This window comes from Plectropomus leopardus, chromosome 20 (assembly GCF_008729295.1).
Source record: "Plectropomus leopardus isolate mb chromosome 20, YSFRI_Pleo_2.0, whole genome shotgun sequence".
NCBI lineage: Eukaryota > Metazoa > Chordata > Actinopteri > Perciformes > Serranidae > Plectropomus > Plectropomus leopardus.
In genome coordinates, this window is record NC_056482.1 from 27324356 (window position 1) to 27352182 (window position 27827).

General features: G+C 39.2%; 1 protein-coding gene across 1 annotated transcript; it reads right to left on the bottom strand.

The window, feature by feature from the left end:
- Positions 1–2048: 2048 nt before the first annotated feature.
- Positions 2049–27800, bottom strand: sec31a (SEC31 homolog A, COPII coat complex component). Its single transcript, XM_042508967.1, is given in 31 exon segments — positions 2049–4236; positions 4827–4898; positions 5209–5328; positions 5441–5728; positions 6848–6903; positions 8200–8559; positions 9630–9729; positions 10401–10490; positions 11429–11557; positions 11559–11684; positions 12519–12692; positions 13521–13666; positions 14235–14361; positions 14438–14616; positions 15121–15201; positions 15204–15300; positions 16135–16695; positions 18534–18575; positions 18691–18765; positions 18855–19085; positions 19173–19325; positions 20310–20471; positions 21177–21276; positions 22761–22903; positions 23006–23146; positions 23805–23851; positions 23854–23899; positions 23991–24189; positions 24278–24401; positions 24836–24915; positions 27741–27800. Coding segments are annotated over 30 exon segments (4428 nt in total). The 5' UTR covers position 24915; positions 27741–27800; the 3' UTR covers positions 2049–4056.
- Between the last annotated feature and the right edge of the window lie 27 nt (positions 27801–27827).

Below are 27827 nucleotides of genomic sequence, written 5' to 3' on the forward strand. Positions count from 1 at the left end.
AAAATAAAAACAAAAATGTAATAAAATCAAGTAATATATCATTTAAAATTCTAATGGGATGCACGTAGGGGTGGATGAAGTAATCAGATCTTTTATTGATGAAAATACTCCAAGTAAAAGACGCTTGTCCTGGAAAGAGTCACGGGACGGCTTGAGCCTGTCCCAGCTTTCAGTGGACCTACAGTAAAATGTAATTTTGCACGTTCCACTTCCTGCCATCATCCAGTGATTTTGCACAGCCACTGAAGAGGAGTGAGCCAATAATCCACAGCAACCTGATCAACTCTGTGTGAGGAGATGTGTCACACTGCGTGAGGCAACGGACCTTCACAACAGACACTGACTGATTCTTTGGGGTATCTATTCGTGACCAAAATGTATTACTTTAGCACTAGTCATGTGAAATAATACATGTCTTTTTTCAGGGTAAAACTGCACATTTCAGGTCTTTGTTGTGACCATAACACAGCAAACCTGTGCAGAAATCATGCTGCTTAATCAGCATTTTAATAAGTCACACATTAAAGGGAGATGTGCTCACTAACACTGATTTTAACACAAAATTTGACAGAAATATGTCTATTGAGTGCAAAAAACATCTTATCTTGAACATAAACCTGTGAAAAATGGAAGCAAAATAAAAAATGTTGCTTTATCTCTTGTTCAGTGTGATCTCTGTCTGCATTGGTGGAAAGTAACTAAGTAAATATTGGGCAGCAACACTTTAACAGCAAATCCGCCCGAGGGTTTCCAGACAGGTTCATCCGGCCACGTTACACACAGATGACTTTTATACACACAAGAATTATTAGTTCACTTTGAAGCTGCGTTTTGTCAGTTACACAAAAGCTGTTTGTATTTATTTATTCTTCTTTGTACTGTTTCTTTGAATAAAGAGGGACATGCTGCACTATTTATGGTTTACAGACTATAAAAAAGCAGGAAGCAAACATTTTTTAAAGACCAAACTGAAATATTTTAACTACTTTTGAATAGATTGCCATAAAACTACATAATTTAATAAATAAAGTCGTCTGGCCGTCTGGAAAAGGCTTTGAAACAGCATTTAAACGCACTTTTGGAGGGAAAATGACATTAGCCTTTTGATAATATAATGAAACATTTGCGTCAGCGTACATCCTTTGCTCAACCTAACGCTTCTTCATGGAGATATTTTGACATGTCACAGTACAAGAAGCACAGGTATAAACCATGAAATTAACGATGGCTGCAGGCTCGCGGTCACACTGAGACATCGTTAGTGTCATTAGTAACATCTGTGCTTCTTACTGTGAGAGCCGGAGTGTTTGCTGTGAAAAAGGTCTGTGTAACCTGAAAAGCCACAGTTTTACATCAGAAAATCTGACCCTCCACTCTGCTGCAGAGATAAACTGCAGGTGTAGGCCAGTGTTTCTCAATTTACGGCCTGTGGACCAAATCTGGCCCCCGATAGGGTGCCGAGTGCCCCCCCTTCATTTTTTAATTCACAACAACAAATAAAAGTATTCAGCTTGGGAATTGTTTTTGTAATTTTAGTATACATAAGGTGCCAGAGTGCATAAGACAACATGAAAATAGAGCTTGTTTATCAAGAAAAGTGCCAGTAGAAGCTCACCTGCAGACCCTGACAGGATGTCCTAAAATCCTTGAAATGTCCTAAAACACGTGAAACGTCCTAAATTATGAGAAATGTCCTAAAATCCAAGAAATGTCCTAAAATACAAAAAAAGTCCTCAAATACAAGAAATGGACTAAAATACGAGAAATGTCCTAAAATCTGAGAAACACCCTAAGATCCAAGAAATGTCCTAAAATCCTAGAAATGCCCGAAAATCCCCCAAATGTTTTAAAATCCAAGAAATGTCCTTATATACGAGAAACATCCTAAAATCTGAGAAATGTCCTAAAGTCCTAGAAACATGTATGTGGCTGCTGCGACTGGCCCCTGGCCTCCTGTCATTTTGCAAAAGTGGCCCCCAGGCAAAGTGAGTTGAGTATCTCTGCTGCAGGCTTTGCAGACAGCAACTAAAATCAAAACAACATCAAACTGTAAATAAATACTATTTATTGAAAATATTGCATGTAGTCAATCTTAAACAAAGACTTGTTTTGCTTTATTAACAACATAAACTGAGGTTGACCGCTCAGACTCAGCCCTCATCAAAGTTGGAATGAAAATCAAGTACAAGTCTCCTTCCAGTTTCCCTCCGAGGTCTGATTAATTAGCCGATAATTACCTCCAATGCCATTAACTGTTAGCGTTTGTTTAAGCATGCATACTTTAAAATTCCATAAAAGCAGTCTCTTTTTTTAAAGTCCATTGCACTCTGCTGAGCCTCATGATTACACTGAAGAAAAAAAAAGAATTAAAAAAAAAAGACATAAACATTAAAACAAATGGGATTGCATTGCTTTGCATTGACGTATCCCACACACTGACAATGTCTTGGTCCAATGTGTTTGTATGTAGTGACACCAGTGGTGAAAGTAAGCCAGAAAAAGCACAAAAAGGGGATTAGAGTAATAACAAACACATACTGGGTACATTAAAAAATGCATCAATTTTGCTTTAAAGGAAGAGTGTGTAAGATTTGGGGGGAATTAGTGGCATCTACTGGCGAGGACTGCAAACTGCAACCAGCTAAAACTTTTCCCGGTAAGAATTCCTTCCGTGGCCAATTCGGCTTCTCCTGATTAGCCGCAAAGTTTTCTTTTTCTCCAAAACATACAGATCAAGTGATTTAGACCAGTAAAAACAATTAATAAAGCAGTTTCGTGTTAAAAATCAGCGTTTTTTTCTTCCTGATTTTGTATAACTTCAGTTCCAGTTTTTACCGGGAGCCAAATCATCTGCAAAACAAATGGACCAAGAGATTTCAACTAGTAAAAAAAAAAAAGAATAAAAGCAGTTTCAAGTTAAAAATGACATTGCACATCTACTATATGAGGGTTTTACTGTAGGTTTTTACCAAAAGCTGAATTATCCAAAGAGGTCACCACATGGTGATCCGTATGTAGATATAACGGCTCAGTCTAAGATAACAAAAAAACAACTAAAGAAAACATACTTATTATATCATAATCCATTTATGCCAACATATCCCCCTAAATCCTACACACTGGACCTTTAAACACTAACAAAAGTCTAATTAGATCATTAAAGAAGCAGCAGTTTCTCTTTCACTGCTTGTGAGTGATTACTGGTGTGAAGTCAGTCTAATGCCCTGTTTTTAAATGAATCCATCCTCTCTAACTGCATCATTTGCAGGTTAGAGAGAGTCTTTTGCAAAAATGCATGCAGGCGATGATGCGTCTATGTGTAAAACATAAAGCATGATTTTGCACTTTTAAGAGAAAACTCCGTATTTATGGACTATAAAAGGTATCTGAGCATTATTGTAGTGCACAAATATCGAAAGACTATAAAGATGAACAAGCCAATATTTCTGAAATGATTGCTGTGAGCTGAAAGCATGCCGCTCTGCTGTATCAACAGTCAGCCGAATTCACTGAGATTTAAATATACGACATTTATTTTTGATCGTCTCAACACACAAATAAAAATGCCCTCAAGATTCACAAATTTCCTTTTGCTTTTCCTATTTTCTTGGTCTAAAAATTCCATATTTATTTAGATTTATTTCCAGGTTCAACCTGCTGAAACGCTGCCTTCCTTATGTTTTTGTTGCTAATTTTGAGATTTTACTTTTATTATGATTTAACACGATTACTGCATATTGATTCAATGATCCTATGTTGATCCATATGACTACAACATTGAGTTAAAAACATGTTTGGGTGTAGCGTGTTGGCAGATTATGATTGCACGAGTCTCTAGCCCTTCGTTTGCACGGGGCGCAGAATTTACTTTCACCACTGAGTGCGACTGATGGCTTGTGTTTGTGTCAGAAAAAACATGAATGGCACAAAAGAATTCAGCAGGATTTCTCTGAATTTTTCGTCGTTTGCGCTGCGAGTCCAAATGGAGTTCCCTGTGAAAAGATATCGACCACCGAGCGCTCGCTCCCCGCCGTCCGCCGGTCACGAAGACTCGCTTCAGACCCCGAGTTTGTTGGCTTGTGTCAGCACCACCTTGAGGACGGGCATGAACGCCGACGTCTCGCTGAAGTTGCTGTTACTGACTATGTGGGTGTGGATGTTGAGGCCCTCCGTGTAGGACCGCGACTCTACACTCCTGGCGATGTTGTGAAGTCCTCCGACGATGGCGGGAGAGAGCTGCAGAGAAGAAGAGCGGGAAAGTGTCAGTAGGCGGGTTTCCATCACAGATTTGCACAAAACATCGGCTCAACTTTTGAAGAGTGATGGGACGTAATAACATCTCTTGTAGCTCCTGCTGCATCACGAGGAAGCAGACTGCAGAGAATTACACGCACTCGCTAATTTTCTCGCATTTCGATTTTTCTCTTTGGTAGAAAATAAATTCTCAGGTGCAGTCTAAATACTTTACAGACAACTTAAACAAAACCTCAAATTATTCTGTTCAACACTTCAGTGTGAAGGTGTGTCATGTTATGCACATTCATTAAGCGGTTAAACAATGGTTTGTTTTTTTGTTTTTCTGTGTAGACGGACAGCACGGGAAAAACAAACCAAAGCTAAGTAACATACGGTCGTAAACTGCCATCTTTGTCTGCCTGATTCCACGTGAACGCAGAAATAGGAAGAAATGCGTTTGTATTAGTGATTCTCACATGAGGCTAAAAAATGCAGCTGATATCTATCGTTAAATTTAGACTTAAGAATCATTTTTTAGCCAAACATTAAAAAAAAATGTCGCAGTGCAGGAAACGGAGCAGGAGACTCACCGTCTGCTCTCTGAGTTTGTCATAAAGTGCTTCCAGACGTTTGTTGGCGTCGTCAAGCTTCCTCTTCGTTTGCTGTAAAAAGAGAAAACAGAGAACAATATTACACATGTAATGAGTCACTGATGTTTTTAGCAAAAACATCAGAACAAAACTTTTTTAACACATATTAAAGACACATGTTCACTGTCCCATCTTTCCCAAACAGAAAGCACGACTTAAGTAAAGACAGAAATCACAACAACAACCAGAAAAACAAAAACTGAAGCTCCTTCACAGGACCAGTAACATCAAAATGTACCGGTTCATCAAAGCAGGTGCCATTAGCACATTAGTCAGGCATAATGATTCAGATACATTCAGCTCAGACGTCAGACGGACTCACGGGGTCGGTAGCTACAGCCAAACACTTCTGGATGAGCCCCTCGAACGTGGTCTTCAGGACCAGGTGCTCATCGGGGATGGGCTTCTTCATGATCTTCTCAGCCGGGATGGACTGCAGAGGCTGAACATTTTAACCATGGTAAGAAGATTAGAAGTCCAGTGTGCGAATGTGAGCCAAAAATTGAGTCAAACTCTGTAATCTTTAAATCCTGTGACACACGTGACCTGCGTACCTGTATAACGTCTCCAGTGGGAGCTCCTGGTGCGCCCTCCATACTGGTCTTGGGGATCGCAGGGTTCATGGGTGGAGGGGAGAGCTGCTGCTGCTGCTGCTGCTGCATCTGCTGCTGCTGCTGCTGCTGTTGGTGCATGCCTGAGTAGGGGACTTGGGCACCGTGCGGGCCCTGGACCATGGCCTGAGGGGCCCCAGAAGAGACTGGCTGGGCCTGAGGGTCAGCACCCAGCGGAGCCATGATGGGAGAAGTGATGGGGGCCGGAGGCATGTAGTTCATCTGAACCGTCTGACCGATGACAAACACATTTTATATTTTTAGATATAAATAATTTGGTATTTCAATTGCCATCATATTGAGAAATAAACTTGACATTTAAGGTTGAAATAATATTCCTTAATCATGTAGTTCCAGTACTGCGTTTCTGAATGTTGTGGTGTTATTGAGCCTAACAACGTTGTGTATCTTTTCAAAGACAGTAGTATTTGTTTTTATACTGCAGTTTTCGCTCCAGTTGTAGCATGCAAAGTTGCTGCAAGACACTTTATCTAAGTTCTTTGAAAGACACAAACGCCATCATCATGACAGCAGAGGTGATGCAGAAACATCAGACGCTGCATCTCTGTGGTCAAATCTGCTGCTGCTAAAGTTGCAGTGCACCCATATTCTGACCTTTACGGTAAATGCATCGAAATGACACAGGATACACGTGGCTATGTCTGCGTTTAAAGAAAATAACGAGGCTTTTTAGTCTGTGTCGCCCCCTGGTGTCTGGCTGCAGTATAGGTCATAAAGCCCGCCCCTTCATGTTAGTGAATAGGCCAAACTAAAAATGCCAAATAAATTTTTCCCAAAGATAGTTTCTGTCACTGCAGGTAGTTCTCATCACCCTGATGTTTGTTCAAGTGTTTGTTTTCATTATAAGTTTGGTTTTAATGAGTTATTAAATTACACAAAAAGGGGATTTTCCACTGTGATTGACAGCTGGCTTAGCCAATCTGTGCGCTCTCATTCAATGGGGCTGCTCACGATCGGACGGGTGTTTTTTGGTGGGAACTCTCCGACTGTCAATGACATCATTATCAGAAAATGGCAGCGGCCATATCTCGGATATTTTAACCTTACCGAAGCATAGCGGGGCAAGTGGGGGCATGTCGTCCATTTTTATATACAGTCTATGGTTGATAGATTACACAGCAAATACGTGTATAAAAAATAAAGAATATTTGGATTACATTCATTTGAAGAATAGAAAATGTTTCCTATGTCCCTTAAAATTTAACAATCCCTACTCAACAATGAGGAAAATTATTTTTATTATTGATTTTGAGTCACTGGAAGGACAACAGGACTACATTAAGACTAAAAATAAACGTACTGCGGTAACACTGAAGTCAGCTCACTCACCTTCTTCTTCGATAATCTGTTCAGAGCCGGCGGGTCGTTCCAGCCGTTCTGAGGCCCTACGGGAAAAAACAAAACAAAATCCAGATCATTCACTCACAGTGCCGGGACACAATCTGTTTTATGTTTCAAAATTAGCTTGAAAATGATTCCATTTGATCACAAACTAACATTTCACAGTAAAGTCTGACATTTTCGTTACACTAAAAAGATCAATATCGCTTTCACATCTGTGCAATAAATGTCAAGCTACAGCTTCACCTTAGCTTAGCATAAAGACTGAAGCAGAGGGGACAAGTTCGCTCTAATCTGTTAACCTAACACACCTACACACTAGACCGATAACCAAAATAAAAGAAGAAAGTGTATTTCCCAAAATGTCGATCTTTAACTTTAAAGCCCAACTTCAAATCTACATGTTGCATTGATTGTGCTGCATCTATGGCTAATAAAACAGTTTTATTTTGATTAAAATGTCTTTTAAAATCATTTAGCAAAAGCAATCTTCATTGTATCATCAAAACCAATTTCTCTCAGATTGTTAAATTCATTGATTTGGTTTAATCAACTCATGCATGGTGACAAATGAGAAAAACATGCAAATTTGTCACAGAAAATTTAATTTTAAAAATTAACAAATGTAATATAACGTAATAACCAAAATGATACCTATAAATGTTAAAACTTTTTTTAAACTATTTTTTAAAAATCATTTATCAATTAATAAATTAAATAATAAAAACTTTATCATTTTGTTATTTTTTAATACATAATCTAAGCTAAATGTTACTCTTTTTTAAAAATATCTATATATTTTCTTATTTGTATTTGTTTTTTATTTTGTATCTACGCTTTTGCAGTACTTGTTTTTTGTTACTATTTTGTTTTTTTGTACTATGTTTATTGTTTGGTACCAAAAAAAGAGACAAAGTCTTTGTATGTAAAAACCTACTTAACAATAAATAGGTTTGGGATTTAAATGCAAACTCATCATCTGGTTAATTTCCGACAGTTTTTAGTGCATAAATCTATTAATCAGTTTATTGTAAGAAAACACTTTAAAGGCCTATTTCACCTAAAAAAAATGACAATAAAAATAGCTTTTGCAACTACATTTTAAAAATCATTTATGAATTCATAAATTACAATATCTAAATATCTCTATTTCATTTTACAAATAAATTAAATAAAGCGTAAAAATGTAATTATCAAATGGCAAATTTTAAAACATTCTTTAATTTCACAATTTTTAAAGAGACATTTTACTCAACCACTAAAAACGTGTGAGGTACTTAAAAAGAGTCTCTGAACCAGGGTCTGAGTGAGTTTGTGAGGGTGATCGGAGTCATGCAGACCTGTTCTCTGAGAGGCCGGGATCAGCTGTGTACCTGAGACTCCGCTCGGTGGAGGAGGAACAGGCATGTACGACACAGAAGAGCCTGGACCGCCGTGCTGGAAAGACGCTCCGGAGGACGGAGGCGCGTTAAAGGAGGAAGAGGAGGCGTTTGGATAGAAAGGAGGATGAGAGGGAGGAGAGGAGGACAGGCACTGGCTGATGGGAGGCTGTCCGGGATAGACCGGAGGTGCCGGCTGTGTGTACTGAGAGAGAAAGCCGGGCGGCTCTGCAGGAGGAGGAGCAGCAGCAGAGTACTGAAGAGGCTGATAGAAAGGAGCCCCCCCAGCTCCAGGGGGGTACTGGTGGACCTGGGGGTAGGCTGGGGTTCACACAGGATACAACACATGCATGTTAGAGAAAAAACGAGCTCCATTGCATGTTTTAATATCATGCAACAGGACAAACTGAGCAGTAAACAGTTACAGTAAAGTGCATGCTAACGTGCTTCATGTTCAGCTTGTCGATTACAAAAGACTAAACGGGCAAAGAGATAAACGTCAGGGCTGCACAATATATCGCACATCGGGATGTCAACTTGCACAATAAATCAAACACGAAACACTGCCATGTTGCATTTTTAAAATATTAACTCACATGGATCACATCACTTTTCTCATGCTGCGTTATGATGCCTTTCAGAAATATTTCAACTTTTGGACCATGAGCAAAAAACATAATAAAAAAAGGCAATGAGCAGAGATCTCACATATTGCTAAAATTTAGTCGATTTCGAAAACTATTTAAAAAAAAACACTACTAATTTTCATAAATTTATTCTATATTTATTTAGTCTTTGGGAACAGGCTGAGGAAGAAATGCCCCACAAATAGAAAATAGTGGATTTAAAAAAAATAAAATAAAAAATAAAGCTCGGAAAAAAGGCCAGAAATGTCCACGAGTGCAGACGAAAGTGCGAACGCCAAAAAAGAAGTGGTGCCCGAAAAAAATGGCGTTTCCATGCAGAGGAGACCCTGAAGCACAAACACAGGTCCTGTGTAAAAAATTCTCTCTTTACTTATTCCAAATAATTTCATTATCACAATATTTAACGCTGTCATATATCTACCCCATATTGTGCAGCCCTAATAAACATGAATAAAGAAATATTCATTCTCATGTTCTGTTAGTGATCAAAAGATCAGATTTCCAGAAAAAAATGCTCATCAGTGTTTTAAAGAAGAGAAAAAGGTTAAATGTTGCTAATTTTGCCACCTTTGTCTTCTACATATGACAAAACTGCTTATTCACTTTGGAGTGAAGGTCATCCAAAGTCACTGCATGTTTGGCAACATTTTTAAAGTCAGAAACAGCTTTTCCTGCCACACTAGTGATTTCTTATCTCCGGCAACACAGAGTGAACTCTTTGGGTAGAATATGTGAGACACTTACGCTGGTGCTGCTGGGAAATGTATGCAGGACCGGAGGAGACCGGAGACTGAACAGCTGTGCAGGGAGGCGGCATCCCGTACATGGGGTTTGGAGGCTCCACCTGCAAAAACACAAATAATGAAAGCTGATGTGATCAGCAGCTTTTTATTTCAGTTGACATCTCACTTTGTTAAAAACAATAAAAACATCTTGGATCAACAGTGGTGCTGCAGCGTGGGTGCGTCTCTTTACACATGACTTTTTGCCTGAGTACAAACGATCAACGTCAATTAGCAACAACTGATGATTTCCTCTAATGAAGTTTGTCTACCAGAAAAAAAGAGAAGCTGCAGCCTGAATGTTTTCTGCACTGATCTTTGCTAAAAACAAAGGCAGATGCCTGCAGTGCACAGGAGTGGAAAAATTCAGTTTTATATTTGGATGATGAGGCCGTGCAAAGAGGGCAGAATAGTCCTGTGTCAAATTAACAAGTAAAATTCATGTTATGTCTGCGATTCAGAAGCATTATGTTTGATAACATGCATGTGTGAAGAGCGACGTCTGTGCAGTCAAATCACAAAAATCAGAGTGCAACCGAAGAAATAAATAAACGGAGCGAGTGGAGACGGAGCATGCATCACCAGAGACAAATTATCAGCAGGAAGTGGAAAAAGCACCGCAAACAAACCACAGCAGCCCAACGCAGGAGATCAACAACATCTGTAAACATCAGCAGAGATGTGTGTGTGTGTGTGTGTGTGTGTGTGCAGGCCGGGTGGGCGGTCAGTGTACCTGCTGCTCTTGAAGAGGAGGAGGAGGGACACTGGGGAGGGCTGTGGGGGTTTGGTTACTCCAGGAGGTGACAGTGGAGGTCGCCCTCACCTGAAGCACACAGAGACAGACGCCACACACCAATGACGGACACGGGGGGGCACCAACAACACCACAATGCACAGGAGTCGGACCAGAGCCAGGGTTCAAATTACACAAAATCAACACGAACTTAACATTCGTACACAGATCGTGAGTGTTTTGCTGGCATGGAGCCGCCTCCATAATAAGCACATTATTCATTAATATTTCATGTGTATATTTAGGAAACAGCATGTGATTCAAACCCTGGCTAGAATGGAAATCCAGTCGATGAAAATGACTATGACACAACAGCAATGAACTTAACCCTTTGAGATCTGAGGAAATTGGCATGGTTTATTTCAAAAACAGGAAAAAGGTAAGGAGCAACTTAACCTAATTACCCCCAAAAATGTGCAAAAAAAAAAAAAATTGTAAGAACAGAAAAAGAAAATGATGTAAATGAAACACAGCAAACAAACAAAAAGGAAATGACCTAAAAAAGTCCTTAAATAATACTAATACTAATACTAATAATAATAATAATAATAATAATAATAATAATAATAATAATGTAAAATAATTTAAACATATAATTATGATAATTATAAATACAGTTTTTGGACATTTTCCCCTAGATTTTTAAAATATAATACTTTTACAAATCTACAAATTTGTTACAATTTGCAGAACATTTCTTGTCAAGTTGCTCCGTTGCTTTTTTTTTTTTTAAAGAAAGCAACCAATTTGCTCAGATTTCAAAGGTATTAAATTCTGTGAATGCGTCTGAATTAAGCACAGGAAAAATGATCCAGGTTTCAAAGGGTTAACTTTAATAAGTCAAACCCGTCCTGAGTTTATGTGACTTGCAGATTTTAGTGTTTAGAGGAAGAAGAGGAGACCAGTCTGCCCTCAGATCTCTGTGAATCCTGTTAAAAGTTTGAAATAAAACAGGAAAAAAAACGTACCGGCTGGTAATACTGCGGCGGTGCTGGGGCGGAGGCAGCGGGTGTGGGCATGGGGACCGGAGCTGCAGCGGGCTGCTGAGGCACCATGGCGGGCTGCATCGGGGTGAACGGATGGCGAGGCAGAGCGGCGGTGGCGGGCGGGCCGAGTCTGAGTCGGTGCAGGCTGAACTCTCTGAGGTTGAACCGGAGCTGCAGGAGCCGCCGCCCGCTGCCCCAGAGCCCGACTGAGACGGTCACGAAGCTGCTGTACGGCAAGCTGTGAGGTGGAAACGAGAAAGATAAACTTATGTTATTTTCTGATTCCTTTTTTTCTAATTATTTCTTTTTTGGACAGCAGTTTATATAACAAATCATACATCATGACAGACACAGTTTAGCAGTCAATGTGGTTTGCTAGAATAAAAGAGTAATTCATCAAATACCTCCACAAATCTGGCCATTAGTGTGTTAAAGTATTTTACCCCCCTTATCCAGAACTCAATGAACACAGTTTCCACATTTTAACATGAAAATAATTTACCATATCAGTCCTCTCCGGTATTGCGGAGGGTTTAGGACATCTCTGGGATTCTTAATTAGTCAGGTCCAACAGGTAACTTTGTGATTTTGATTTCAAAATGTTGTATGAAAGAGAATTATAGGTCACATCCATAGTTTCTGCAGGGTTTGCAAAAGCTCCTTTCACACATGCACTGCAAACATTGTCTAGACATTATGTGGAGGAGCTGCAGGTGAGAATGCAAATCAGTTGGATCGGACATTAAACTGACTTAAAATAATAATAAACTGACATTAAAATAATAAACTGACTTTACTTCAGGACCACCCTGTCAGCTCGCCGCTACAAAATCAGCGTAATGTCTCATTAAGCACATGTGAAAAAGGGGGAATACAAACATAGGAGGCTGAATAAGAAGGGTAATTTACATGAAGACAGCAACAAAAATGTGTAAACTGTAGAGATTTTTGAGATTCAGGGTCTTCAGTCTGTACGGGCCAAAACCAAAATCATCAGGAAAATTCAAGGAACAGCAGGAGATTCTCCGGTGACGGATTATCTGGTGCAGCCCGGTCCTGCTGTGTTACTGACCTGGTTGGTGTTGTCCGGCAGGTAGGTGATGGCGGTGGACAGATTGCCCTGAGAGGCCAGCAGGTTGGCGTACTGACTCATCTTCTCAGCCAGCAGGATGCCGATAGCAGCGGGCCCGGAGCGCTGGGTCAGCTCCACCGCACGCCGCAGCACCACCACCTTCTCTACCAGGTCCTGAGACACAGAGACACACATCACATCAGTATGACTAAACATTATTATTATCAGTTTTTATTATTATATTATTATCCTCAATTTTATTACTTTTTATTGTTATTATTATCTATTTTATTGATGCATTATTATTATCATCAATTTTAATAATTTTATTATTGTTATTATCTATTTTATTAAATGTATTATTATTATTATTATTATTTATTATTATTATTATTATATTATTATTATTATTATTATCATTATTATCAATTTTAATTATTTTTTTTTCTTTGGTTTTAATCTGTGATGTCTTTGGAAATATGGAGAGCACTGTACTGTTAAAAAATTAATTAAAAAATTTTTTTTTTTTAAATTTAAAACCACTCCTGTTTCCATCTATTGCTGTGTTTCCACAATCTTGGCCTCTTGGGAAAAACACAAAATTAACACATCCAACAAACATGAAGCAACATTATAAATCATTTGGAGATGTGTTTCTCACCATCTGATGAATTAAAGCTAAATATTCACTTGTTTTTTATTCTTTTTTGGTCGCTGCCAACTCATGAGGGAAATCTACAGCGAGGCAGATATTTTTACCCTCTTTCGGCTCACTGTTTAGTCATCCGGTCCACAACTTTATTATTTTGGTTCACTCTTGCTGCTCAAATAGTGTTGTTTTTGGTTATAGGAGGCTCTAAAACCCACTGTACACGACCTTCTCCACACAAAACAGGAGTTGGTGGAGACCAAAAATAGAGCCAAAAGAGTGAACATTGGACAGAGATGCTGTCTCCAAGTGTCCAATAAATCACTTTCTGCAGGTTTAAGATAGAGGCACACCTGAAGGGACAGTGGACAGTGTCCGTCTTGTGCTCTGCTCCAGCATGACACAAGTTTCTCCACATTTCCAGCACAGATGTAACACAGACAGGCCTGGGCTTGAAGCTGGGCGTCCTCTGCTGCCTCCAGTCTGTCCCCGAGAAGGTCTAACAAATTAGAAAAGATCGGTAAGAAGAGCACAAAGTCACAGATGAGAGACGATAAAGTTTGATAAGACAAGAAACTTCTGTACTTAACCCTTTTAAACATGAGCAAATGGGCTTGATTTCTTTCAAAACATGGGAAAAAGGCATGAAGCAACTTGAGAAAAATAACCCAAAAATTAGAAAAGAATTAGCAAAAAATTGCCTGAAAAAATAGATAAATAAATAAATGATGAAAAATTGCTTTAAAGTATAATAATATTAATAATATTAAAAATAATAATATATGAATACAAATAATTATGAGAATTATATTTTTGGACCTTTTTCCCTATTTTTTAATTATCTCTAGTAATCACCAACAGCTGATTTTCAGGCCATTTTCTCCTCACCTTTTACAATTTTCTGCAATTTGTTTTGCAATGACCTCTCTTTCCAAGTTGCTTATTGCCCTTTTTCCTGTTTTTTCAAACCAATTTGCTCAAGTCCAAAGGTTAAAATACTTGTGAAAGGCGTCTGAACGCAGCACAAGAAGAGTGATGTCGACCCAGTTTCAGAGGGTTAAACTAACCACAGAGGGACGAGAACTCCTCGGGCTGAGCGTAGGTCATGACAGCAGCCAGCGCCTCCCTCCAGTTCTGCAGGTCGCACGTCTTCAGGATGTCGTGCCAATCTTTCATCACCACGGCGCTGATCAGCTGCAGCACAAAAACCAAAGGTTACATCATCGGTAATAAACTCTCAGTTCCTAAAACTCTCAGTAAACATTCTTACCTTGGTTATCTTGCTGTGCGTTTTCGTAAAATACTTCCTCTGGGTTTTCTCCAGCAGCTCGGCCCCTCCGGCGATGGCCAGGATGATGCTGTCTGCCATCCGGTTGTCATGGAGACAGAGCTCCACGGCGCCCTCGAAGTCTCCGGTCAGCAGGGCCTGCGTGATCAGCCCGTCCACATCTGGCAGGAAAACAAACAGTCAAACACCAAATGTTCATTTTTAATCTGTTAGTGCTTTCTCTCTGCTGCTGTGCGCTATAAAAAATCCTTTTAAATTACAATAAACTACTGACAGCTTTAGTTTTTTCAGTGTCAAAACCACAGAAAAAAACCCCCAAAACAAAAAACTTTGGCTCCAAAAAGCATCAATATACATTTTTGAAAAAAAAAAAAAAAAAAAAACTTACTTACTTACTATATTAACTTTAAATGTATTACAGTATTCTACAGTAGAGTTTGAGGTACACAGGGTAATATTGGGTCCAAAAAGCATCAAGATTTACACTGTTTTGCTGTATTTTAAAAAAGTACATAACTGTTAAATTTGGCTATATTTTTACGGCAGTAATTTTTGCTCAAAAACAGTCACCTCTGTGTTTTATTTATATTTTGAAAAAAAGTACAATGCTCTGTATTTTTACAGAAGTTTGTTACAGTGCAGGTTTACGTCATGACTGCTGTTACCTTGGCTGATGCTGAGATTGACTCCGTCTGTATTGGCCGGAGTCGGAGCAGGAGCAGGTGCTGGTGCCGGCTCCTCAATGACTCCTCAACCAGAGCTGGAACTGGAGCCTCGATGGGCTCCTCCACTGGAGCCAGGACCTCAGGAGGACTGAGCTCCTGCTCCGCTGGTGCTGCCGGCTCCTGAAACACCAGAGAAACATCCCATCACGTCTTAGCTTCACTCTTCTCCTCCCTTCATTTGTTGCAGGACTTATTTGAACATGCAATCTCCCCCCTCTGGCAGAGAGCTGCACTGCACAAAAGAGGTCAATGTGTGCTTACGATGTCAGTAGAGCTTTAAGCAAATTTTTATTTCTGGATCTTCATTAAGAGCGCTGCTGAAATATATCAATACTGTTCTGTTAGTCTTTGCACCACACTGTCAAAGTGCATGCTCTTAAATCGTGAAAGTTTTCATTCACTGGCAGCAGATGCTTCTCATCCATCAATCTGATCAACTGTGAGCAGATCGACAGATCAGTTATCCACTGCAAGAGTCACAAACTGCTGCTGAGGAAAAAAATAACTCATGGAGAGCTCTGTCTGCGCCGGCCCAGAATGACTTTTCCCCATTGACTTACATACAAGAGATGTTTGTAAATAATTTTTCTTCTGGTAACGTAATACTGGATCCAAGACTAGGCGACGCTGGCTATTGACAGTACGCATTTCCCGGTTGGGTCGGTGACCAGTGTACACTATGCAACAGCGTCCAGTCGGCTCTGAAAAATCAAACATGTTTTGATACGCTCCGAATCATGTTTGGGGGAGTCTGTTCTCCTCACGCACTTGCGGATTCGAGTCTGAACCCCTTATGCACTTACAGATTTCTGTTCCAACTTGCCACGCCAACTGGCTGCAACTCGTGCTGACTGTGGACTAGGAGTCGTCACGATTGTGAATCGTAGAGAAAATACAGTCTAAAGTCTCCAGCTGTAAATTGTGCTATGAAGCTGTGCAGTGATGAAGGCGTACCTGCTCATCATCCAAGGGGATCTCCTCCTCCTCTGCTTCCTCCTCTGGAAGAACCTGCTCCACCTTTTCTTCTGGTTCGCTGGCGGGAACTTCCTCTAGATCCTCTGCTGCAGCTGGCGCTTCGGTCTCAAGGTCAGGAGCAGAGTTGAGCTCCAGCGTGGCTGCCGGCTCGAGGTTTGATGAAGCGATCATGTCAAACGCCGCCTCGGGAGTGTCAGCAGGCAGCACGGGGGCTGAAGCAGCGATCATGTCAAACGCCGCCTCGGGAGTGTCAGCAGGCAGCACGGGGGCTGAAGCAGCGATCATGTCAAACGCGGCCTCAGGAGTATCAGCAACAGGTGGCGCGGCTGCAGCTATCATGTCAAACGCAGCCTCTGGAGTTTCTGCAGGTGGTAAAACGGCTGCAGCAGAGATCATGTCGAACGCCGCCTCTGGAGTTTCTGCAGGTGGTAAAACTGCTGCAGCAGCGATCATGTCAAACGCTGCCTCTGGGGTGTCAGCAGGCGGCACGAGGCTGAGGTCCGGTAAAGGCTGCAGGCTGACTGGAGCAGGAGCCTCCACCTGAAAAACCAGAGAAGATATGAGCTTTGAAGCACTGGTTGGCATAAAAGCAAGTTTAAAAAACAGTCCAAGAAAACTTCATACTAAAACTGAACTCAAGATCAGTGCAAAGTTTGGATTTTATACTGCAGGAAATGTGTCATTTTTGAATTCAGTTGTGCAAGCAGGTGCACGAATAAACATGCATGTATGCTCTGAAGAGAAAGATTCACCAATGCCATCCACATCCGCAGAAAAGTCTAAATTTGTATGCATGTATGTAAACATGCAGCAGATTTAAGAAAGAAAAAAGAAACATGAAGCAGATTAAACTGTTTTTACAGTTTCTATTGTGATTATAAAATCAAAAGTGTCCTAATCTTCCTCCGAGTGATTTGAAAAAAGGGGAAGTTGTATTTTTAGCACTGAGACGAGGCTTCATCGTTAAAAATACTTGCAACACTTTACTGTTGCCAAATGAAAGAGAGACTTCAGCCAAAAACCGTGGCTCTACTTACTGCCGGCAGTCGGTCGGCTCTGTTGTGAACAGCACGCAGGAACAAATGGAGCGTAACAACTACGTCTAAATTAACTCAGTAGAGACTCTTCCCTGTTGTAGATTTAAAATGTTGCAGTCTTTACATTAAAACTTCCTGTTGCACCACTGAAAAGTTAACAGATGCAGGGATGACGTTTTTCTGAAGTTAACTTCATCCTGGTTCCCTCATTAAAAGACTTATGGGATTTATTTGTTTTGATTATTGAAGAAAATAATCTTTGCCGCAAACATATTTTTCTGATTCTTACACATTTTGGTCAGCTGGATAATCTTCACAAATGAACACCACTTATATGATTTTTGAAGCCTAAATGCAGCCGCCAGAAGTGAAAAGCATTATGCAATAAATTTACAACACCATGGTTGCAAACTAAACGTCGCCACCACTGCGAGTCTGTAAAGTCGTGTTAGTTTCAGCTTTAATCAGTCTTTGGATGGAGTTATTTAGAAACACCAGGACGCATCGCTTCGTGTCTCATCCAGCCGCTCACGCTGAGCTCTCATTAATATTATTACCCGGGTCAGATGTAATGTTTTGGGGGCCTGGGGCCACAAGCACATGAGCTTATTTTCAGCCTTTCTCTAACTGGGAATGTTGGCAGGCTGTTGGCAGCTATTGGAGAAGTAGGCCGACTCAACAGTTTTTAATTCCCGAGTAAAATGAGAAACAGTGCAGAAGTTTCACAGAGTCCTGCAGTCCGGAGAGGTTGGCCTATTATCAGCACAATGTGCTTACATTTTCCTAAAGTTTATTTAAGATTGAGCTTTTAATGTTTATATAATGCTGGAAAGTTTAATAAATGAGAATAATTAGTTGAATACCCCTGCTGTACCAAAACTGAGGACCAAAACTTCGTCCTATCCGAACCTGCGGCCAAGTTGTAATAAAATGTCAGAATGAGAACAATATTTTTTAAGGAGGACTTGCTGGGAAATTAAACGAAAAATAATCAAAACTGACATTCAGAACATCTAACCGAAATAATCTTGCCCGTGTTGGGTATTCTGTGTTTTCCAAAGATAACAGCTTATCTAAAAATTCTGTTAACCATTTCCCCACCGAGGCTGCCAACTCCCATGCATCTGCCGTGCCACAGCATTTCATCATCGCGGATCAAACAGCTTTGAGACAGACAAACAGAGAAACCTGCTACGTTTCACTGTCTATTTTTGCTGTGAACCGTGCGTCAAGCAGAAAAAATGGCAAGACTTTCTAGGTGAGCTAAGACTGCGAATACGAACATTTCCTAAACTCTTGAACTATACCTTTACATATGAAACACTGCTTGAAAAAACTTACCTGTGGAGCTTCAGCAGGCTTTTCCTCCAGTGCTGCTGAAATCTGATGACAACAAAAATGACATATGTATCACAAGATGTACTGAAAGACAAAAGCATAGAACAAAAAAATATAAATACATTTATTTTCACACAGTAGCCGAGAAAATCCATCTCACCTTCAAGGCCAGCTCCTCCTTGTTGTAGCCCAGAAGTTCCAGGTACTTGCTGCGGACATCGGTCTCAAAATTAGCCTGAAAATACAAAACAGTCGCACAAACAATTTAGAGAATGACTGCATCATTTTACAAGAGAAAAACAAATATCTTTCTGCATTTCACACCTTGAGGAAAGACCAAAGCGTCTTTTCAAACTCATTTTCAGCTCCATCGATCTTTTCCTGGCAGAAATCCACGAAGCTGCCCGCGCTCAGCGTGGCCTGCAGCTGATCGGAGCGCTTCAGGAAGGCCGTTTCTGTGACAACCTGGCTGATGTGTACGACATGTGAGGTGGGCTGCTGCGGCTGCTGAGGGTTCAGCTTTGTGTTCTCCAAAGATAACAGCTTCCCACCAAACTGCGAGTGAACAGGAGCCAAAACAATGTGAGTGCTGGTAAAAAAAAAAGCAAAATGCATCATGAAGAGTAAAGACGCAGGACTCACAGCGAACGAGGCTCCGACAGGTCTGCGGATCCACTTGGGCGGTTTCTTCAGGGGGTTGACTGTAGCTGGCTGAACAGGAGTTTGCGGCAGCTGCAGCGGCGGCAAAGTTTGTCCCGTCCCAAAAGGATCCATGTTCCCAAACGAGTTGCTAATCTGTAACGGACACCCAAAGTCAAGCTGGACACATGAAGAACAATAAAGATGCCAGAAATCTAATTTAAAGCCAAATTAATGATGTGTCGCTCTGAAAAAAAGTAAATAAAGAAACAGGTTGGTGTAAATTAAACTGTTGTTTTGCTCAACAAACAGCACCAAGTAATCATATCGTGTCTGAAAAGATATCGAAAATAACAAAGACACTTGCAAAATTGTTGTTTTTTTTGCACCTGTCTTTTTTCACGTAGTGTTGTCTTTGCATCGTCCTTCACTTGTTTTGTTTTGTACCTGCATCACCTGACAAATGTTTGAAATCTTATTTCAAACATGTTTTTTCCCCAAGCCCATAAACATACAAACCAGCAAAAGAAGAGCGCATGAAAAGAGGAAAAAAAGAAAAAAGAGAGAAATCTGTCAAATCTGATGTTTGAAAAGAAGTAACTTATCTGATCCCTCTCCCTCTCTATTAATCATTAACTTATAAATCTACACATGCTTCCTTACTTAAAAACATTATCTATGTATCTATCTGACGTCCAGAAAAGCATCTATGTGACGCACAGAAAAGACATCTATACTATGTCCATGGATGTCTTTTCTGGACATTTGCAGGAAACTGCAACTGCTATTACATCTGTGGGAAATTGATTGTGTTTGTGGGATTATTCCATTAAAAGCTGCAGATTTGTATCACATTTCTGGTTTATTACGTTTGTGGGTTATGATGTTTGCGGATGTTACACACTTCCTTGTTGCTAAAAACACACGTGGTCAATACTGTAGCCTGCAATCTGTTTATCAACATATTTTACTTTTCATAATTTACCTAGAAAATAATCGCAGAGTGCCGTCATACAAAAGCTGCGTCTTTGAGCAGGTTTGCATTTGCAGAAATCTCATCAGCATCGAGACTGCCTCTTATTTTCACAACCGCGCCCTGTGTTTACTCTCATGTTTCTGTCTCCAGAGACTTAGTCTCACCTGGTCGGCGTGTCTCTGGCTCTGCGCCTGGTTGGTTCCTCCCATGATGGAGTAGATATCGATGTGTCCGTCGAAGCTCGCAGCCGACAGCACGGCGGGGTTCCTGGGGCACCACAGGATGTCGAAGCACCACTGACTGCTGGTCGGCAACTCGTACAGCACCTGAACATCCCGCAGGATGAATTACTTACGTAGTTTTTGGTGTGTTGTATTTTTAATGTGTTAACCCTTATGATGCCAGTTGGCAAAACACCCTGTTTTTGTTGTTTTTTTTGTCGTAAAATTGATAACATAAACATAATTTAAAGACAATTTTAAAAAATGTTTTTTTTGGTGTACACTTTTGGTTACATTACCTTAAAGCAACACTTTACCATGAAGGTAAGACACGAAAAATAAGGTGGTAATGTTAAAATCCTAATAAATTTATATACAATACTCTATGGAAAATATGCAAAATTATTAAACTTAATTTGCAGAAATAAACCTAAATACACAATACCAAAAACTGTCATGGTGTGATTCCATTATGGTACGATGTTTCAAGGCAACATTTGAATTTGAATAATTTTCTGTTATAAATTTTCAAATTAAGCACATTTAACAATAAAAAAATAATGTTTTACTCATCTATTGTTGTGAGTCTATTTGTCTATTTTTGTGGAGAGTTTATGGGGCTGAGAAGGGAATCAACTCGGCCTCCAGGAAGTCATTTTACAATATATACAGTTTCCTGAGGGCTTGGCTCTTTTTTTAAAGTATTGCAACATGTAAACAGCAAAAAATTGGTATATTACCTCGAGGCAACACGGTACCATAGAGGGTTAATAATGCACATTTAAATGACATTCATAACAAAGCTTTTACCTCGGCTGTGTTTGGATTCCAGCACAGGATCCTGTTGTCCTTCCCGCAGCTCAGGAGCAGCTCGGGATCGGCCAAGCTCCAGGCGATGGCCAAAATCCCTCTGCACATAAACAACAGCACAGTTACTTAAGAAGCCTTTTGATTTTTAAGTAATAAGGATGGTGATATTCTATATTTCTCTTTCTGTCAGCAAATCCAATGAAAAGAAGAACACAATTAATATATTAATCTGTCTCGTAATTCTTTCTCTTAGTGTCATGACCAGCTGTTCCAGCTATAAATCCTTAAAAACAGGTCACAAATTAACAGCTTTATTCTCAAAAAAGGCAATATAAAGTCCTGCAATGCAATTTTTTCGTATGCCTCTCAACTTTTTTTAATTTTATTTTCTAATTTTTTTATTTACTTAATACCCCCCCCCCCCTTTAAATTTTATTCATTCCAATTTATTTATTTATTAATCTTTTTCTTTTATTTCTTTATTTATTTTCTGTTTTTATATGATTGAAAGTCCTTCATGCTCATTTGGTTGTGTATTTTGTTTTTGCATGTTCACATAAACCAATAAAAGAAATCAAATTTTTAAAAAAAATCTTGACAAGAAGGGATAAGTCGCAAAACAGATGCAACAGTGCACCATCGTCTGATTTACATTTATCCCAAAATGTGATTTCTTTTTCCCAGGCTCCCTTGATACAGCTGACAGGTGCAGAATCCGTTGTAAAATAACAAATTTTGTGATTTGTGATGTGATTAGCCTCTAAGTCTCACGTTTGTTGGGGACTATTTTCAGCTGCGGATTAATCTACATTTGGTGCTCTAATGAGTATTTGTGTCAGCAGGATGGTGTGTGTGGGATTGAGTCAAAATAAACTACAGTGTGTGTGTGTGTGTGTGTGTGTGTGTGTGTGTGTGTGTTCATGTGCAACAGTGTGACTCATTGAGGTGTTTTTGGACAACAATGGAGCAGAAGAAGAAAATATCAGGCTGCAGAAACACAGATATTACTCATTTGTTGACAGTAAGAAAAACATAAAATTTCAACACAGAAAAGCTTTAGACCCTGATCAGACAGAGCGAATTTTGGGGGTTGCTATGTTTTTTAAAAAAAAGTTTCTGTCTTGAAGTAAACACAGATTTGCACTTTAAAATCTGCATTCGAATCCCACTACTTTAATTTTAAATAATAATTTTATCTTTGCACCTCTTGCTATTTTTAGTGGTGAGCTTTATTTATTTTTTAATAATTTAGAAATGAATTCTGCCTTTTATATCTTGTCTCTTTACTCTTTTTAATGTGAATCTGTATCCTTTATTATGTTTTATATATTTTTTGCTCTGTAAAACACTTTGAATGGCCCTGTTGTATGAAATGTGCGACACAAATGAAGCTGCATTACCCATGAATTGCAAAATTTCTCTGTGCTTATGTAAACACCATATCCTGAATATGATAATAATATAAGTCTCATTAACTGGTTATTAATGTCCATGTAACCACACCAGCCGCCCCAGGCTGCTAAAACGCACTCTGTCTGATCAGGACTTAAAGCTGTTCTTGCTCCAAATAAAACTCGTGTTTACCGTGTGTGGTTCTCTAAAATCTTGAGAGGAGAGGTAGCGAAACGTAAATCCCACATCTGGATGACCGGCATCCGGTCGTCCTCCGAGGCCAAGACCAGCTGAGTGGCCACTTCGGGATTCCACGCCAGCCCGGAGCAATGCATCTAAAAAAACAAAACGTGCACAGAAAAGTTGAGCAGGCTGCACCGAAAGAAGAAGACGCTGCACGTGTGCAACTTGATCTGAGTGCAGAAGGAAGCACGTACTCTGTTACTGTGGTCGCTAACTTTAATGATGAGGTCATTCTTGCGGAGGTCCCACACTGACGCTTTGCCGCTCGGGCTGGCGGAGGCCAGGATGTGTTGGACCTGTCTGTTCCACGCCACACAGCTGATGTCCTCCACAGGCTTCAAGACAAAAACGCACAACCTCTTTCTGTCATTTTACATCCATTAAAGTCATCCAGACTGTTATAAAAATATTATTTACATGTATGAGATGATAGCGATTAAAACAAAAAAACTGCCAATTACATTTTGACAGCAGACTCTTCAAAAGACAACATAACATCATGCAACACTGTTTTTGTCTCTGTCTCAATCAATTAAAACATGACAGCTACTTTTTGCACTATTTCCACCTTAGTTTTTCTGTATATACAAAATATATTTTTCCATAATCATCATAAATATTCACACAATAAATAAATAAATAATGTATATGGATTTTATTTTATTTTTTAAATTTTTTTAATTTGTATTTTTATAATATTTTTATCCTTTTTTAGCACTCATATAACTTTCTTTTGCTTTTTTTTTCTTGCTTTCTGACTCTTTTAGCTGCTGTATCGTGTGAATTTCCCCGATATGATTTTAACAATAACAATAACTTAACTTAACTTAACTTAACTTAACTTAACTTAACTTAACTTAACTTAACTTAACTTAACTTAACTTAACTTAACTAAAAGGACATGGTAAGTACATATAACTCAACCATTGATATTTACAATTTACAGTTGAAAATAAGTATAAACTGTAGAGTGAAAATATAGAAACCTGCTACCTGAGATTTCGGTCCTGGCGTCATTGGAGAGCCAAAGTTATTCATGTCCAGATGTAGATTTCGGACTCGTTGCCACCTGATGCCACCAGGTTCGTCTGCAGCAGAAAAAAAAAAAAAATACAAAATGAGTAACTGCGTTTGCACACGACGTTAAATTCATCGACACTTGAGTTAAACGGATCACACCTGGAACGGGTTGACGTCGAGCGCTCTCACAGGCCCCGTGTGTTTGTCGCTCTCAGCAATGATCACGTCGGTCTCTCCGGCCATGATCTTTGCAGGGTCGTACAGGATGACGTTGCCGTTCTCGCCTCCTGCGATAAGGACCCCAGCTGGGTGACCCTGGGAGTCCATGCCGTAGGGACCCCAGACCAGTTTGTGGTATCTGTCGGGAGAACAAAATGTGATGAACGGCTGCACTAAAAGGGGAAAAAAAAATGTTAAAATGTAGTGTAGTCAGCAGCTTTTGGTACCTGTGAGAGGAGGAGAAGCTGCCACATGACTTCATGTCCAGAGACGGATCGGTCAAGTCCAGCTCGAAAAACTCCAAGGAGGCATTGGTGCTGAAGGAGGCGTCCAGCTGCTGGGCTGATGTTCCTGCAGACAGAGAGACAAAAACATTTGGTGCATTTGGAAAATCACATAATACATGATGTTGCCTCCTCACCAGAGCTCTCAAACTTAAAAAAATGCTCTTTAAAGCCGACTACGGAGTAAAAAAGTTATTTCAGAGAACATACTCCTAACTGTACGTCTTCACATGATTAAAAACATGTATGTTGAGAGCAGAAACAGACAATGAGAGACCCGACAACCTGCTGAGCTGTTCGTTCTTTTAAAGAAATCCTTTCACTTTGTCAGTGATGAGCTATTTTGTAAAAACACTTGAAATTATACTGTACACAGTGCAGATTTTATTTGTGAAAAAAAATGTAATATCTACTAAAGTAATTAACGTTAAGCAAATGATATAACGTCCTGTAAAAAAAAGCGGCGGCGTGTCTGTGCCGGTGTTCGCTGCGTGCTCGTACCTGCTGCAAGGTAGATGGGGTGGTGCTGCGCAGGACTCCAGCTCTGGATGGCTGTGCGGTTGATCTCTTTAAGTTTCATGCTGGAAAAATAAGTGCAAATTTTTTAAGGAACATGCAGTAACTTCTTTATTGTCATTGCAAAACTGCAAAACGAAATTAGTCGTCTTTAGTAGTGCGTACAGAAGTTCACAGGCAAACACACACATTAAAAACTGTAAAAATAGGTATTAATCCTAGAGGCCTGCTTTCATATAACTCACACTGGTATCGCTCTCAAGCTTTAAAAAAATATTATTTTTTACTTTCATTTAGTTCATTTTTTAAACCAACATCAGTCTTAATGAAAAATATCAAATATTCATTCATTTTCAGGATTTTAAACTCTTTAAATGCCAGTTTTTAGTCATGATGCCCTATGTTTTTAGATGAAAAAAACACCAAAAACAATTATTTCTAATATACTATATGCAAGGTAGATTTTTTGTTGTTGTTGTCACAGTGTGGGATGTGTCCGTGATTGCAACACCCAGAAATAATACAATGCATGTTTTTATGCTTTGATGGCTGTGGGATTAAAAATGTCAGTTTGAATGGGTTTCAATGGAGCTTTTTTTGCACAGTGTATTTTAGAGTCATTGTAGGAGCTGAGCTGGAAATTCACAGATTAAACAAAAATACACAATCTTGTCAAAATTTATGCCATATGCATGAACGCAGCCAAAAATATTTAAAAAAATGAAGATTAAAAAGTACATAAAAAGTGCCAGTCAATAAGAGTTAAACCAAAATTACAATACACATGTTGCACAGTCATGATAATATTGCACATATGCACTAATACTACAGAGTTTCTCTCCATGTTGCCTCTGCAGGAATCAGCACAGTTAACGGAGCACACACTGGTCTTTACATTGTGTTTAAGTGTTAAAGGAGAGGTTCACATATTTTCAAGTTAGTCTTAAAAGGACACTCCCAGGCTCAAATGTGCATTTATTTGTAAGTCACTGTTATGTAATTATTCCTGCTGTACATGCAGGCTGTGAAAGGACACCTTCCCAATGTGATTTAGATGTATTTATTTAGTGTGACATGTGTGCAGTGTTTCCTCGCTGAGCCACGTTGGCAGGAGCATAAAAGGGAGTTTTACACTAAAAAAGACACTAATTTTTAAATAAATTCCCTGAATTTGTTGATGCGGAACAAAAATTATCTAAACTGAGCTTAAACTAATGCAGTCTAATATAACAGCCCTGCAAAAAAATCCTAAATAAATCTTAAAAAGATCATTTCAGAGAGGAGTTTTATGCTTTTTGGATGATGCTGTTGGTTTAGCTGTTTAATTGCATTGCACTATACAGAAAGGTGTCTCTGTTATTACATCTGTCCTCAGTGATATATGAAATTGGGTGAGCAAAATAATGGAACAACATCCTCTAAAGTGACAGCTGACTCTCTCTAAAATAAACATCTATTAAACTGTGGAGCCCAGGACTTCTTGCAGACCAGTATAATGGTGGAAAAGCAAATTATAATGGGAAACTGGAGGAAGCAGAGGGAGGAAATATGTTTCAGGAACGGTCCACAGAGTTGGTAAAAGTTGCATCATACTCACAAATCTCTTTCAGTTGTGAGGACAGAACCAAAAAATATGTGGAGAAGTTAGGATAATACTACATTTACATTACTAATCTATGCAATGTTGCAGTAAATCACATTCTACGCACATATTACTTGCATAAACTCTCTTAATGTGTCTGAAAACTAATAATTGACAAACTACAAACAAGTTTAAAACATGAAATTAAAATTTCTCCTTAAATCCTGCTACATCATAATCAGATGCTTGTTAATTAAATTGGATTATGGTCCACATGAATGTAGTAATATATATAAAATTACTTATTTTTGTTTATATGACTTCAAAAAAATTGTATGTACATATACTTCTATGCTTGTTTTTATATATATATATCTCAATAAAATAACTTCTCTAAAACTAATTATGAACTTTATGAATGGAGGAGGCTTTATTTTCTTTTTATTATTTATGTATATATTTTTTTTACATTTTTTTCCCCTATATTATCACAGTTGTTAATATTATTTCATTCTCTCTCCCTCTGTGGGAGTCATTTGCTTTGATGACCAGTAGTTACAGTGTTCATGTGAGAAAAAAAGGTTAATAAAAACAACAAAAATCTTTCTAAAACAGCTGAAAATGGAACATTATAAACTTTATAAATGGAGGATTTATTGCAGGACTGTTGTTTTAGTCTGCTTCAGTTTTAACCAGGTGTGCCTCATAAATTGTTAATTGACTGTAAGTGAACACAACCTTTAAAGCTAAGAGAGGAGGCAAAATAGCAGAGGTGCATGTGACAGGTTTATAAACAAGTAACTCAGGTTTTATTCCCACTTTATTTGAATGCATTTTCACCTTTCAGCCCTGCTGCTGTAATAAACACAGCAGTCCCAGAGTTACACACCAAGGCCTACTGTAAATGACACTAATTATCACTTGTGCATTGCATGTCAGAGCTGTGCTGCAGCAATGACATTATAAAAATCATTATTTACATTTTAATAAAGTAGGGGTGAATTCGGCGTGCTTCATTTAAAGGCTGAAATCAGGAAAACAAAAGCTAGCAGCGAGCTAACAGCTGATGGACAAATTAAAACAGAACTGACAGCAGGAAGGTTCAATATTTTGGATAAATTAAAGTCAAAAAGCACTAAACAGATTTTAATTATTGTCATTTTAAGTGCGTGCTCTTTGAGGACACGGTACGGCATGTCCCGCAGCTACAAAAGGGGTATTACGTTATGTAGCCTGCTAGCTGCCTGCAGAAAATAACAGAAGACAGTTACACACACATCTTATTCCTCAAACTAAAGCGCGGCTTACCTTCCCTTTTCTTCGCTGCTTCTCACATGAACGCAAACATAAAAAAAATTAGCTGACAAAAACAACAAACAGTCCAGAAACGCTCAG